Raw genomic sequence first — 14,322 nt, 5'->3', positions numbered from 1 at the left:
CCTCTTCTGTACAAGACAGGGCAACTGCAAATCCTGGTACGAGGCAAATCTGGTCTTTTTTTGCATTCGAGAAGTCTGAATTTTCTCCATTGCATTAGACTCCTGTGCAGTGTGAGCAGGGGGAGGTCAGCTCCAAGGCTTTGAAAGGCGATGTTTCAGAGTCACTGGTTAAAATAGATCCCCAGGAGGGAAGTTCACGATGTATCACCTAATCTTCGGAAGATCTTTTCATCAGATGTTTTAGAGATGAGATTCCAAGTTGGTGGCCTCCAAATATACCTCCTGAGCACCTCTGTGGCTTGTTGTTGCTGTTCCTCAGTCCTGCTGAGTACAGGATGGGTGTCAGCGTGCAGTTTGAGAGTACCTAGGAAGATACTACAGAGCAGGATGACTTCTGCCTTGTGCTTTTTTTAGAAATAAGCCCTAAGGTGTCATCTCCTCTTCTCAAGTGCAACATAGAATATGATAGGAAAAGCCTCATGCCCAAGTCTGTATTTTATCTTTGTAATTATTAGGGTTGTGAGGGGAAAAGAAAAAATGTGTGATGATGGCATGTAATACTGCTATTGATAATTATACTGCTTTTGTTACAATTTTCATAAATATATCTTAAAGATCCTTGAATGGAGTCATCAGCTGAGTCTCATCATCTTTATTTTACGTGTGGGATGAAAGAGGCAGGCAAAAATCAAGTAATAAGTTACTGCCAGTGGTAGGAATGGTCATTTCAGTAAAAACAGCCATATTAGAAACTGAATAGAGGACTACAAGCAGATGTGTGTTAGTGTTGGAAAGCGAAGGCATCTGCATGTTGAATAAAGGCTGACCTCACTCTGGAGTATGTTCTGGGTCACTAAAAGATGCTCCTTCTACCCTAGCTGAAATGTAAAAGACCTTTGTGTTCTGGGGACTTTCACTTTGTAGTTAAATGTGGTAGAAGTCGCCAAGCTGTTCCATGAGTGGAGGAGTGGGGGTGAGTGGACAGATGAAGTGACCACGTGAGTCTTAACTTTTGGAGTCAAAGCTGTGAGGCTATAAAAGGTGGTACTGGGTTGAGGAAAGGGAAGGAGATTTCTACTCACTTCTGCTAGTGCTGGAGGAGGTTCGGTCTTACCTTCCACTGGCATTTCTTTACCCTTGCCCTCAGAACTGAGCTCAGTGATTTAGGCAGATGTGTCATCACACTAATTGTGTCAGTTATATTTCAGGAGCATTTCAGGGCTTCATCTTGAAGCAGATGCTCATTTCAGTAGCCTGTAGAGAAACAAGATAAACCAGGTGCCTCGAGTTGCCAAAGAGTGGGTGTGAGTCCACCTGTGCCTGGTTAGGGCAGGCCCCCTATTACCAGGGGGCCAATAAAGGTGGGACACACACCCACAGAGAGGAAGCTCAGCTTACTCTTGTGTGAGGCAATGGAGAGGCCAGCAGCTCATCGAGCCTCGGGAGCAAGAAAGGCTCCTCCCGCAACAGTAGCCCTTTGAGGTGTGGTCTTGTTAAATTCATGGGACCAGTAAGCATCCCCTCTGGATTGCTAGAATCCCTGGGCAGATTCTTGCCATTCACTGTCCTAGAGTTTGCGTGGCTGTTGGCCTTACACCAGCCAAGTGAGTGGCAGTAAGGGAGTGAGTGACCCTTGGGAGTCCCCGGGGGAGTGACTGCATTGCTCATGTGACTTTCACTTGAACTGGAGAATTTTTAGGCCTCGGTCCTGTCTTTGGTTGCATCTAATTGCAGCAGAAAGTCACCACCTCTAAGCAACATCTGCTTGCAGAACAGTTACTAATGGCAATGAAAACGAAAAGGGAACATTTTTGAAGAACAGATGGTTGGACTATGCTGAGCACATCGCTGCCTCTTGCACTGCCTTAGAAACTCTAGATCTGTTCTTCCAGCACAGTCTTGGTTTTTCTTTAGCTGAAGGAAGAGTATAAATCTTTGAGAAATGAGTAAATGGTAACAGGAAGCAGTCTTTGTTACCAGTGGCCCCTTTACTGTTGTTGAAAAGACATGAGAGATCAGTAAAATTTATTTAGAATTTATACTGTCCAGTATTGGGGTTTTTTGTTGGTTTTAGGGTTTTTTTTTCTAAAAAGACCTAACTGTTCTTGAGATTACATTGTAGTAAAGGCATGCTATATTTGTGGGTTATACTTATGGTATGGTGTCCAGCCTGGATACATGTTGATTCGTTGATAATGAATCCAAGTAACCATAGACTTGCTCAGACAAATAATGCACCAGTAATGCCAAGAATATCATCACTGATCTCAGAGTGAAGCTGATAATTGTCTCTGTGGTGAGCCATAGAGACATTATATTTGATATATGAATATATTAAAGTTATACTTGATATGCCTAATACAGAGTAACTAAATACATAAGCCTAAGTTTTCTTGAATTACTGATTTCAGATGTACAACTGTTGAAGCTACTGAGTTGATTTGAATAAAAAAGAACCAATTTTCAAATATGTCATATGTTGTCTGGGCAATAAGTCCCTGTAAAGTATCTGGGGTGAGGTACCAGAAGTCATCTAAGACTTTTAAAATGTCCTGAAATGTCTAAGCAGAGATATTATGCTTTCTGTGGAAGTGATAACCTTCTAAAGTGTAGTCAGTGCAATGTCTCTTTATGTCTTCTTTCAGTATCCACAATGGAGTAATAGCAGTGTTCCAGCGTAAAGGTCTCCCGGACCATGAACTTTACAACCTCAATGAAGGAGTCAGGTAAGAGACTCAACTCCATGCAAGGTGTTATGAGCCAGTGTGCACAGTACTGATTGCAAACACTTGCACTTCAAAGCTTCTGCATCAGGATTACAGGGTTTTTCCCCAGTGGTAGTTTCAACCAGTACTGTCAGTTTGGCTGTAGTGCATAGCTGTTGCTGTCAGCACCTCACAGCATGGCAAGTGTTCCTCCTTCTGCAGAGAAGAGATTTAGCTGTGAGGAGGATGGATTATTTCAGACTCTGTCTTGATGTCCTGGACTGAAACTAAGAAAGGGAAAGCCTGGACCCTTCTAGTAAAGCAGCCCTGTGCAACTCCAGTGGTGCTGACCTTTCCATGGGTGCCAGGCTTAGGTCTGAGTTGCTTCTGTTGCATCTGTGGAGAATGTAAAGCCTCCAGGTGCTCAGTGTGACACAGCAAGGAAAGGTGGTCTGCCTGGTGGTCCCTTATATCTAGCTGCTTCTTCTACACAGGCTGAATATGGGGTAGATGTTATAAAGCTGTCTTGTCAGTACAGGGACCTTGGTAAAGCAGCTTATGGTTGTGTTTCTTTGTCATACTGTGATGATACTGTTCACAATAGACTAAACAGAGACCAGTGTGATGTATGATGGGAAGTTTTTTTTCCCTAAAGATAAAAAAGAGAAGGTGAAAATCCTACCATTTTAGTTATTTAAGTTACAATTGCAAAGAAGTTTACCAAGAAGTAAGCTGATACCTGGATTTATAGCATCTTATTTTTTACTACTTTTTCTAGCACACATTATTACTTACTAAACCCTCTCTCACTGACAAGGGCAAGTTAGCAGATTTCCTTTTATAAATTTGTCCCAATGCTTTGAAGAATAAACAGTGGAAAAGATGCTGCTCTTAGAAAAGACAAACAGCTTATTACATTCCCTCTGTCTTCAGATAAGAGCTTCACTAATTCCCTTGTCTTTACTGTTTATTCCCACTCTATCCAGGCACTGGAGTCTGACAAAATCCACAGAATATCCAGATCTTTTAGGTTTATCTGTCCCTGTCTGTTTCCCACTCTGGATAGCTGGCCCAGTCTGATTCCTTTATGTGGGGGAATGACTTCCAAGAGGTCCATGTGAATGACATTTGACCTGCGATCTCTCTTTTTCCCCCTCTCTCTCTCTGTTTTTGAAATGAAAAGAAATTCATTCTCCAGTTATTTCTTACTTCTCTGGGGAGAAAATGACATACAAAGAATAGCTTTTCTAGGATGGTTGTCAGTTAGCATGATCCATCAATCATTTTGAATTAGTTATTGGAATAATGGTTGATCCTTATTACTGTAAGTGCAGTTAGAATTCTTCAGCTTTACCTGAATGACAAAAAAGGGGTAGTTGTGAGCTGAGATTTCCTGGCCCTGTGCATTTGCCTCAGGATGCTCATCTGCTGGTGAGGGACAAAAGATGAAATATTATCTACTGATGTGACAGAGACATATATAATCTTCTATGAACCAACAAATAGAACAGAGAGAGAGAGGTAGATAGAGAGAGAGAGAGATAGATAGAGAGATAGAGAGAAACGTAGATAGGTAGATAGAGATAGAGATAAAGATAGAAGTAGATAGAGAGACAGAGACAGATATTTTTTGTGAATTTTGCCCAGATATTTAATTTATCTGGGTATAAACCCTGCATCTTGATGATGCATGCTCATGCATTTGTGATTAATTTTTCTGAGCATCCTAGGCAGCTGAACAGGAAAGATGACTACAGATAGACTGATTTTTTTTTCCACTTCATGATGGGTTTGCCACCACTTGATAGACCCATTTCTTTTTGTCAGGGTGAGGATAATTCTGCTTTGTTGTTATCTTTGCTGATTGTTCAGTTTTGCTCTGCTTCAGGGGGAGCAACGCTTCATGACTTAGACCTGAGCTGATGGACAAAATCTTGTGAAATCTAGATGGACCTAGAAATCTGCTCTTGTAAACAAGGCATCAGCAGTGTAATTCCCATGGAATAAGCAAGCATTTGGTGAGATGCAGCATAGATACAGTTTCAAGACTGGTTCTTGTCTGCTGCTGGATTTAAGTTTTTCCCTCTTACCTTTGACTTGGCCTTCTAGTTATTGCCAAAAGGTGTCCATCCTCTTGGTTGACAACTCCAAGTTTGTTTTTGTGAAACTTCTAGTGTGTGTCCTTCTTGCTTCATTCATAGAAAATAGCTAAGGTGAGAAAACTGAGTGGCAAAGAGGACACAAGAGCCCAAAGATCTTTCTCTAGAGGAGAGCATGACTGTTGTGTTTTCTAAACATTCCTGGTAACTTCCAGCCTTCCTGACTTCCAGCCAGGGTCTCTTTCCAGAAGCTACTGCACTCCTGCTGTGTGCTTCATTTTACTGCCAACCACAGTCAATAAAGTTTTAGGGCCTTCTGACTATTTGTAACCAAAGCCCTTTTTCTTCACTTAAATTCAGCTGAAACCTAACTAAAAAGTAACTGATATGACAAAAACCAAAAGTATGTTTCTACTATTGTTCTTTAATTCAAAATAACTTTCCTTGGGTTGATACTGTTACTGAATGAAAAAAATACCTGATTCATAAGCATGAACTCAGAAGTGGAGCAAGAGTATATTTGCCTTACAGTTGCTATAGATGCATTTTTCCCACAAGTACACAAGTAAAAAGAAACAAATAGCCATTAGTTCCAATGGACAGAATCAGAGTGTGGAAGCGCTAAGGTAAATGAAATTTTTTCTCTCAGTTACAGGACAGTAAAAGAAGTTATTTTATTTTACCACCTTAATTAGAGCAGGTTTTAGGATACTTTTCATAATTAAACCTTGAATATCCTAGTTGAGTCACAGAACAAGTGTAAATATTTGAACAGTTAAGTCATGCCTGCAATATTAGCACAGCATCATCTTGGCTTGGGAATATCACGTCTATTCCACATACGGGCAAACAAAAATTTGTAGCTACCTTTCATGAGCACACATTTTGCTTCTTTGGTTATATATGCACAGATTATTTAGGAAAACATCAGTGGGTAAAAATCTCCACAGTGCCATTTACTTTTCTTCTAGGTTTGCTTATAAAGGTTCCACTCATTTACACCAGTACTCTTAGACACCGTTCTTGCATTCCTCTGTCATTAGAAAGTGGCCTTAGATTCCGAGTCATGTAGCACTCAGAAGCCCTACTACTAATAAAATTGTTGTGTTGACTTCAGCCTCTTTCATGTTGCTTTAGCTCCTGAATAACTCTGCTAAAGCTAATGACATGCAATAGGTGGTGAGATGATGCTCCAGTAACTGGCTGTATCACCAGTGCATGGCCTGTACGTTAATTTTTCTGATCCCTTGCTAGGTGAATTAATAGGAAATTGATTCAGAAGTCAGATAACAAAAATCTATATGTATGTACTTACAGTTTAGTATTTCTCTTGATGTGTGTATGTGATCACACAGAGCTTTTTCCTTTGTCATTTCATGCACCGTATGTCACTTCAAAGTGTTTATTTACACCACTTGTAAATCAAGAAAGAAAAAGAAGGGAAGGGAAACACAGTGGAAGCAGGATGTCCTGTATTAAAGCTAATACATATTTATAGCTGCCTCTTTTCTGAGGTTTAGGAAATTGATTTGATGCAAACAAAGCACATTTTAGTGGCGTTTCCTCTTTTGTAGCAAGAGTTCAGATCCAGTCCAGGCACTTGTTTCCATTTGGTTTAACTTTAACAGATCCTATACAGTGTTGAGCTTTCCGTTCTGAATAATGTTGCAAGAGTTCATTTCAAAATGAGCCAAAGAAGTAACAGCAGGAAGATGCAAAATATACAGGAGCTATTTTAGCATTTTTTATGTGAATTTATGTGATCATCTTAATTTATGAAGTCATTAAAGAGGCAATGAAGACCTCATACCAATTATATACTTCATAAGGGTGGAAAATGACTGGCTTAAAAACGAAGTGTCCTTGGAATTAGGTCTGCTATCTGACCAGAGATATCTTTTAGGTGTAATCAGATTTTTACCTGGATTCCACCATGATGTACACATATCCAGATAAGGTTATTCAGTAATCTGAATTATCCAGGATCTGACAGGTGACAACCTAACTGTTTTTTTGTTATAAGGATGGAAAAAAAGTACACACAATGTCTTGGATCCAGTTTTGTTGTGGATTTCTCTTAAATGAATATGGGCACTGAGAACATCAAACACCAGTGTTCTGATACGGCCTGAGAGCCTCACTGTTTCATGAGACATTAATTAAGCAGTGTGAAGTATCTGTATTATTGGGAATTCAAAGGGCAAGATGCATCAACTGTGCTGCCAGTTCCTCTTCCAGCCTGTAAACAGAAATGCTAATGTAGCCACAGTGCTGCTTGGTGTGATACAGTCCAGTGCATATAATTAACTACAGGCTGGTTGTTCAGTTCATTCACAGTTGAAAAAATGGAAATGTGGTGGGATTTAGTTTTATCAGAGGGCTAATTATTGGTAAGTAGAACATAATTTTGTATTTCTTGCCAAACTGCCAGGAATTATCAGTAGAACATAAAATATGAAAAGAGAAGGTATTTGCAAGACTATGAGGAATCCAGGACTAGACTTTAAAAATCTGCTAGACAGGAGAAAGGGTAGCAAATTAAGTAAAACCTGTCAGCATAAATTATCAGTGCTTTTTAAAACAATGGCATGAAGAGGTATCTGGGAATAAGTTCACTGTCATAGAAAAATTCAAAACTGTAACCTTCTTGTTATTTTAACCTAAAAATGATTTATCTATCTGTGTTCCAAGTGAGAAAAAAACTTTAGTGCCATCGCTTGTGATCCAGAAAAAAATCGGACCACTTGGACAGTAAATTTCCCCTTTGAGTGAACGTGGCACAATTTGGCTATAAGTATCCATGTACTCATTGACATACTACTAATGCTTTAAGATTCTATCAGTCTTTGGGGGAGGTGGTTTTTAACTTCCACGAAGGGTTGTCAATAAGTGCCATTGAGGATGGACTCAACTCATAACAAGGGTGGTCACCTCCCACATGTTGCAACAGCATAACCAGGGGATTAGCCATTCAGTGGCCATTTATGGCAATAAGAGACAAATGGCTAAAGCCTGAGTTCACTTTTGATATTTTTTTTCTGTAGCTATTCTGTACAAATTATTTAGGTTCATAGCAGAAAAGGATTTTGATGCTTAGAAGCATCTGAAAACCCTGTTCCTTTTGTTTATTTTCTTTGTCATTTATGCCTGGAGTGTTTCCACAGGGTGCTTTGATGTCAGTGTGGACATGTGCTTCAAGATAAATAAATAAGACTGTATTTTGGCGTCCTAAGGACTGACCTGGTTCTCCTTTCCCTGAACTTTCAGAAGGTCTCAGGAGGATGTGCTGAAGCATCTGGAGTTAAAAACATGAGATGCAACTCCTCCAGACTTTTTGTGGAGTGTAGGGATATCCTTGAGTTTTAAAACCCAATGTGTATTTGTTTACTAGTTGAATAATTTCATTAATTAGTTATTTGTTATTTAAAAACATAACCCAAAGGGACAGATGATAACATGCTACCAATGTATAATTTACATAACTACACCAATTGAAGTGGGTGCTCAGATTTTAAGCTGAATTTGACCTCATTTCTTCATGAGATCTGAGGTGATTACACAGGGACAGGTTTTCAAAAGAGCTGCAGGCCAGATTTGCAAATGTTCAGAAAACCCAGATGGGGCTACATTTTTATAAGGTCTGAGCTCTCATTTATGCATCTAAACAGCCATCTGAGTGCAGAGAAGTAAGTCTGGCATTCAAAGTGTGAGACCTAAATGACATACAGCTCTTTAGCAATGTAATGAATTTAACCTGGATACAAATAGGCTCGTAGATTGGATTGAATTCAGTTTCTGAATTCGAGGGTTATTTGTGGGTATTTTTTTGCATATGAGTTTGGTTTGTTCTCTGGGATGGCTCTGTAGCTTTTAGTGTAGAGGAATCATGAGAGCCAGCGCTAGGATGTTAAATTCCTACCAGTGTTTTAATTGAAACCATGTAGAACTTCAGCCATGACCCAGTCATGGGTCTCCTGATTGGAAGATTGTGAGTGTTCCAATGAAAACTGACCAAGTTTCATGCCTGCAACAAACTGCAGATCAGTATCCTGCTTTAGATTTCTTTCTAAATGTTTTGTCACAGTTCTTTTTTCAGCCCTATGCAGGACAAAGATGAATTGTCTCTGAAGGCATTAGCAAAATCATGTGCTCATTTTTTTTTTGGTTCACCCATGGATGAGCAGAGAGAGCTAGAAGTTCCTCTGTCTCTGCAACTTTAGGTGCCAGTGAAGCCCTGACACAACAGGACAACTTGAGCATTTTTAAAAAGGGTTAGATACAGGATGGAAAGCTTCTTCTTTTTATCAAATCTTAATTTCCTTTCGTACATATTTCTTAATTTATTTCATATGTATTCATGCTACTGAGTCATCTAAAAGCACGGTACGTACTTTTCAACACACAGAAATGCTGTTTGGGAGTCTTGGTATCACTGACCCTGTAGTTAGACTCGGTGCTTGTATGAAAGTATTTTTCTGTTAGTGACTTCCTTTTTTCCATGCAGTGCACAGCTAATACAATTTGCTGATTACACAGATCCTTTTCTTATTCTTTTTAATACAGGCAATTATTGAAAACAGAACTGGGATCCTTTTTCACTGAGTATCTACAGGTAGGCATGTGTTTTCTTTCATTTAAATCAGATTTTGTTATGTGTTATTGAGCAAAATCATTTCAGTCACTGTAAATGCTAACCTGGAGCCCCTTGAAACCATTCAGAAATGTCCACTGACTTCTCTGGGTTTTGTCATTTATGGACTAATGAGATTTGGGTGAAATATATATAGATATATGTATATATATATATATATACACACACACACATAGTTAGATAGAAAAAGCCCTGGCTGGGGCTGTCATTGTTTTTCTGTGTGGGATTGCTGTCTTTCAGTACACTTCAGATATTCTCTAAATAGCCTAAAACTTAAACTCCTGAGCAAACATCCTAAGTTCATTGTAGTACAGTAATAGAAAGGACATTTAGTAGCAAGTATACATTGTCTATTGAAGCAATATTGTTTCTGCTTCTGTAAGCCAGTGCATGCTTTGTGGGTCAGCCATTTGAAGTTTGAGAAGCACTTTCTACCCCACAGAATACATGCTGTATCCTGAAAGCAGGAGGTGATTATATCATCATTTGGCAAGTGTCCCAAGTGATTTAAACAAGATGGACACAGGAGGAGTCTTTTGATGATTGATCATTAAAATAAAAGAGCCCCTTTACTGTAAGAAAAACGAGCAAAATGTGAAATATGATGGCTGTAGGGAAGTACAGAATTGAGTAAAGGTAGTCTATATTTTATTTACAGAATCAGCTGCTCACAAAAGGCATGGTGATCCTAAGAGACAAGATCCGGTTTTATGAAGGTAACTTGGATTTTAGCATGGCTATCTATGTCTGTCACAGAAACTTTAGGAAATGCATTCTGGAGGCAGTGTGGTGCTTCCCACTGTCTTCCTGGGACTGTAGATGAGGTTGTATCAATTCACTCCTGTAGTTTGTGTGGTGTCCTGCCTTGGTGTTCTCCTTTCGCTAAGGAGAGGTGATTGCCTGGAGTAGCAGCAAGGGAGTAGAGATGACCTCCAGCATGGACACATGGTGCTTCTGTAATAATAGCCTGCTCAGTGTTAAGAAAGAGTGGAAAGACAGGTATCTTAATAAATAGAAACCTAAGCACTAATATCCCAGTTAGGTGAAGTGTCTGGCAAAGTCCAAAACAATTCTGTAGGTCGTTTTGAGAGTTATTCAGGATTCATGCTTACATAAACCAGGTCAGACACTGTCTCTTTTTTATAGTCCAGGCTTCATTTGTCTGTCTGCACTTTCTGGAAGTGACACCTTATGGAAGCAAACATCAAGAATAACCCAGTGTGTTGTTTTACAGTCACCCTTGTTTCATGTCCTATGCCACTGTGCAAAATTTAGGTGTGCTGTTAAATATGCTGTGTTGTCCTCTATATAGGTATATGTCATCAGAGTGTGAAATAGCTTCAGAATATCATAAAGAGTTACTGCCCATGGTCTTTGGGGAGTCTTGAGAAAAATTTAAAGAATGCATTATTCCTTTTCTAGAGCTGCTTTCATATTAAGCAGTAGCCTGGAGACAACTGTTTCCATTAGTTTCAGCTATCTATAAATCCTAAATGTGACCTTTCATTACTGACAGTACAGCTGATCAGATTAAGATAGTCTTAGGAATCCAGTTTTTCTGATGGAAAGATTATAGTAGCCCTGAACACCACAAAAAAGGGAACAAATTCACATGAAAAAAATTCCATTCTGAGCAGGGCACCATTCCTGGGTCTTCAGCACTGGTGGTCCTGCCTTCAAATCTCAAATTGTCCTGCATCCCATGGGCTTGAGTTTCTTATTCAGTTGTTGAAGTTTTCAAAAAAGAAAAAAGAATTACTTCAGAACATACTTTGCAGGGGTTTCGTCCTGCTGGAGGTTTTGAAAAATTCAGCTTTTGTTCTGGAATGATGATTTTTAAATTTTTATGTTTCTTTCAAGAGTTTCAATTAACTTTTTGAAGCCCTGTGAAAACTATATGCATTTTTGTGTCATAAAAAATTAACTATATCGTGCTTCATTAAAATGAGCATTTAGAGTAACCCAGCTTCCTGGAATCAGGCAAATGCTTATGGTAAATATAAGGATCTTTGCCCGACAGTAAAACAAACATATTCTTGCAAGGACACTGAAGTCACATCCCTTTGTGTGAAAGATGCTCATCATCAACAAACCCTAAAGATCCACAGCCCCCAGTAAAACTTCTGCCTGGCAGAAGGCATTTAACTCTGCAGCCTTTCTGAGATGCTGTGCAGAAATCCATCACTTCACAAAACAAGGTGCCCACAGAGTGAAGGAGTGTGTGACAGTAAAGGCGTATTGATTTCATGCAATTCAAGCAGCAAAATTGGAAAAGTACGTATGTCCCACATCTGGAACTGAGTTTATAAGGGCTTAGTTTCCACTTAACCTCAGCTTCTGGGTAGCTAACATACTTGACTATTTTTAAAACTGCCCTCAAGGCATAGAGTAGTTGCCTTCTCCTTCATGATTGGATTTATATCTTGGAAATACTTCAGTGTTTCAGACACAAACCTATGGAGAGTATAATGCAACGTGATTACTACTACTACTACTACTACTACTACTGCTACAGCTGCTAGGAAAATTTTTGTCTTGTTTCCGTGCTGTGTTTCCCTGGAACTAATGCAAGATAAATTGTAGCAAAATTGAAACCAAGAACACCCTTTGTTATCTCTTGTGCACTAATGTGTAGGGCAGGGAGAGCTGCTGCCTGGTGGTGCAGAAACAAGGAGTATGGTGTGGTTCACAAGCCAGCAGCTGCAGTATAGATAGCATGGTGATCCACATTTGTCACTGAAAGCACTTAAAGTCATCAACCTTGGAATAATTCAGGAGTTGCAGATGGGCCAGAGCTGGCACTATTTGTCATGTGCTTAAAAATGCAGGGAGATCCAAGTATCCTATAATAAAGATTGGCACTTAGCTAACTTGGAGTGTAGATGCTTTCATGCAGTTTTTTTATGATATGCATCATTTCTGGGCAAAAATGTTCCCTGGCTGAGTAATGCTGTAATACCAAAATTAAGAATAGTACAGGATTCTGATACCAGCAGTCATACTGATGGATTACTATTGGACTTCCTTCCTGATAGTCATATTGTCTTGTCTGAATGCCTTATGATCATTGATGTGTTTATCTCTGTAATACTTGGTGCTGGTAGAGGTGCAGTGGCATTGCTCTCCTTTCACAGTTGGGCTGGGGGCAAAGGGATGCTAAAGAGCTTGGCCAAGGCCACACAGGCTGTTTGGGATAGCAGGGATTTGAAGCCAGCATTCAGCTGTCAAGCCAGACTACCTCCCTGTAGATCTTGGCTCTTGCATTTGCCTGTTGTATGGAGTGTTCTGTGAGAAACTGTATGTCCAACTTGCTTGTAGGACCTAGTCAGAGCATCTCCAGTCTTCAGTGAGGAGGCTTCCAGGTGGCTGCAGCTGGGGAGGGAGCAGTGAGGGAGGTGACATTACTGCAAGGACCATGGGGAACTCTAAAGTCATATCAGGTTTTGGCTGCATCCTTTGAAAGTTACAGTAAAAAGGAGAGCCAAAACACCATTCTTTTTTCTGTAGATCTTGGGTGAGATTTTCTATGTGAGGGAAGCTAAGGGATTAGCCTGAAGGAATGCTTTGTGGAGGTCCTCCAGAGATCATAGCTTGTTCTGCCAGATAATGCTTAGAGGGTAGAGGGGATCATGGTGTGGGAGATTTCTCTGCAGGAATGTTTCCATGTTTAACCTGCTGTGTCCTCCTCCTACTGCTCTTCTCTGCAGTCTTGTATAGTAGATATTACTGCAAGAAGAGGAGGAGGTAACCTGAGCTATTGTTCTTTATTCTTCACAGGGTTTTTCTGAGTAAGCTTTAACCTCAAACTCTCAGAGTTTACTAAGAACATTAGATGTGTCATGTAAAAACACAAATACTGAATGATTCAATAGAGTGAAAGGAATATTAATTCCATACTGCTAATAGTAGCAGTTACATGACTCATCTTTGTGTATAATAGCAGATCCACATTGTTTCCTGTGTGTTTTACTCTTTGCAGTTAGCTGATTACAACCTAAATGGTTCACTAGTTTGTTTTGTGTTTTTGCAGGGCAGAAACTACTGGATACCTTAGCTGAAACCTGGGATTTTTTCTTCAGTGATGTCCTGCCCATGCTTCAGGCTATTTTCTATCCTGTGCAGGTGAAAAATTACTCTGCTACTACAGAATCTTGAAAAACTGGAAAAAGAAACTTTACTGGTTCATCAACAGATTGATGCAATCCTTAACTCTCTCTCCTTGGGCCAGCCTCCCAGTGCAGCTGTTCTGTATAGTCATGTCATGCAAATAAGTTACTTACGAAATGGGTTTCAGGTGCTTAGGTGAAAAAGGTGAAGGGAAACTTTGAAAACAGGAGTGGAGTACTGAGAGGATGGTTTAGTCCTTATGTCAACTCACACTCAAACTCAACAAAAGATAGTTATGAACAGTTAACTGAAGCATGGACGCAGTGAAATAAGTGGAGCAGTCTTGGCTTCAGTATATGCATTTCCTTCTCTGCCATGTGAATTTGAATTATCTCCACTTCTGAAAAGGAAATGCATTTCTAAGGTCAAATTTTGTGCTTCTGTAAATGAACAACAAGATTCAGTGGAAGTAGACTGGTTTATCTAAGCATAAAATTTGACTCCAGTAATTATAAATTCATAACAGGTACTTGATTTGATTTGGATGATTGCTCAGAATATTAAGTGTAACTTAGGTATGGCTGCAGAGTATTGTTTATCACTCATATTCCAAAGAAGTCTGTACCAGATAGGTGTAAGTGACCTTTTAAAGTTGCTCCTAGATGCCTACAGATCTCAGTGGGAGTTTGGTGCCTGAATGTATCTGGGAAACTTCAGAAAACTTCCATTTTTCCATGTAGATTTTATGCCTAAAATGGTT

General features: G+C 39.6%; 1 protein-coding gene across 6 annotated transcripts in view; it reads left to right on the top strand.

The window, feature by feature from the left end:
• The window catches only part of PRR5 (proline rich 5), a 93,072-nt gene that overhangs the window by 47,861 nt on the left and 30,889 nt on the right, over nt 1–14,322 (top strand). For all 6 annotated transcript variants that reach the window (XM_030468937.1, XM_030468942.1, XM_030468940.1 and 3 more), the window contains 4 exons: nt 2,646–2,726; nt 9,368–9,416; nt 10,114–10,171; nt 13,486–13,577. In XM_030468937.1, the coding sequence (XP_030324797.1) occupies nt 2,646–2,726; nt 9,368–9,416; nt 10,114–10,171; nt 13,486–13,577 (280 nt within the window). The remainder of the gene's footprint in view (nt 1–2,645; nt 2,727–9,367; nt 9,417–10,113; nt 10,172–13,485; nt 13,578–14,322) is intronic.

The sequence above is a fragment of the Calypte anna genome, chromosome 1, assembly GCF_003957555.1.
Source record: "Calypte anna isolate BGI_N300 chromosome 1, bCalAnn1_v1.p, whole genome shotgun sequence".
In the NCBI taxonomy this organism is placed as follows: domain Eukaryota; kingdom Metazoa; phylum Chordata; class Aves; order Apodiformes; family Trochilidae; genus Calypte; species Calypte anna.
The sequence above is the reverse complement of the archived record's forward strand: the minus strand, read 5'-3'. Positions and strand labels throughout refer to the sequence as shown.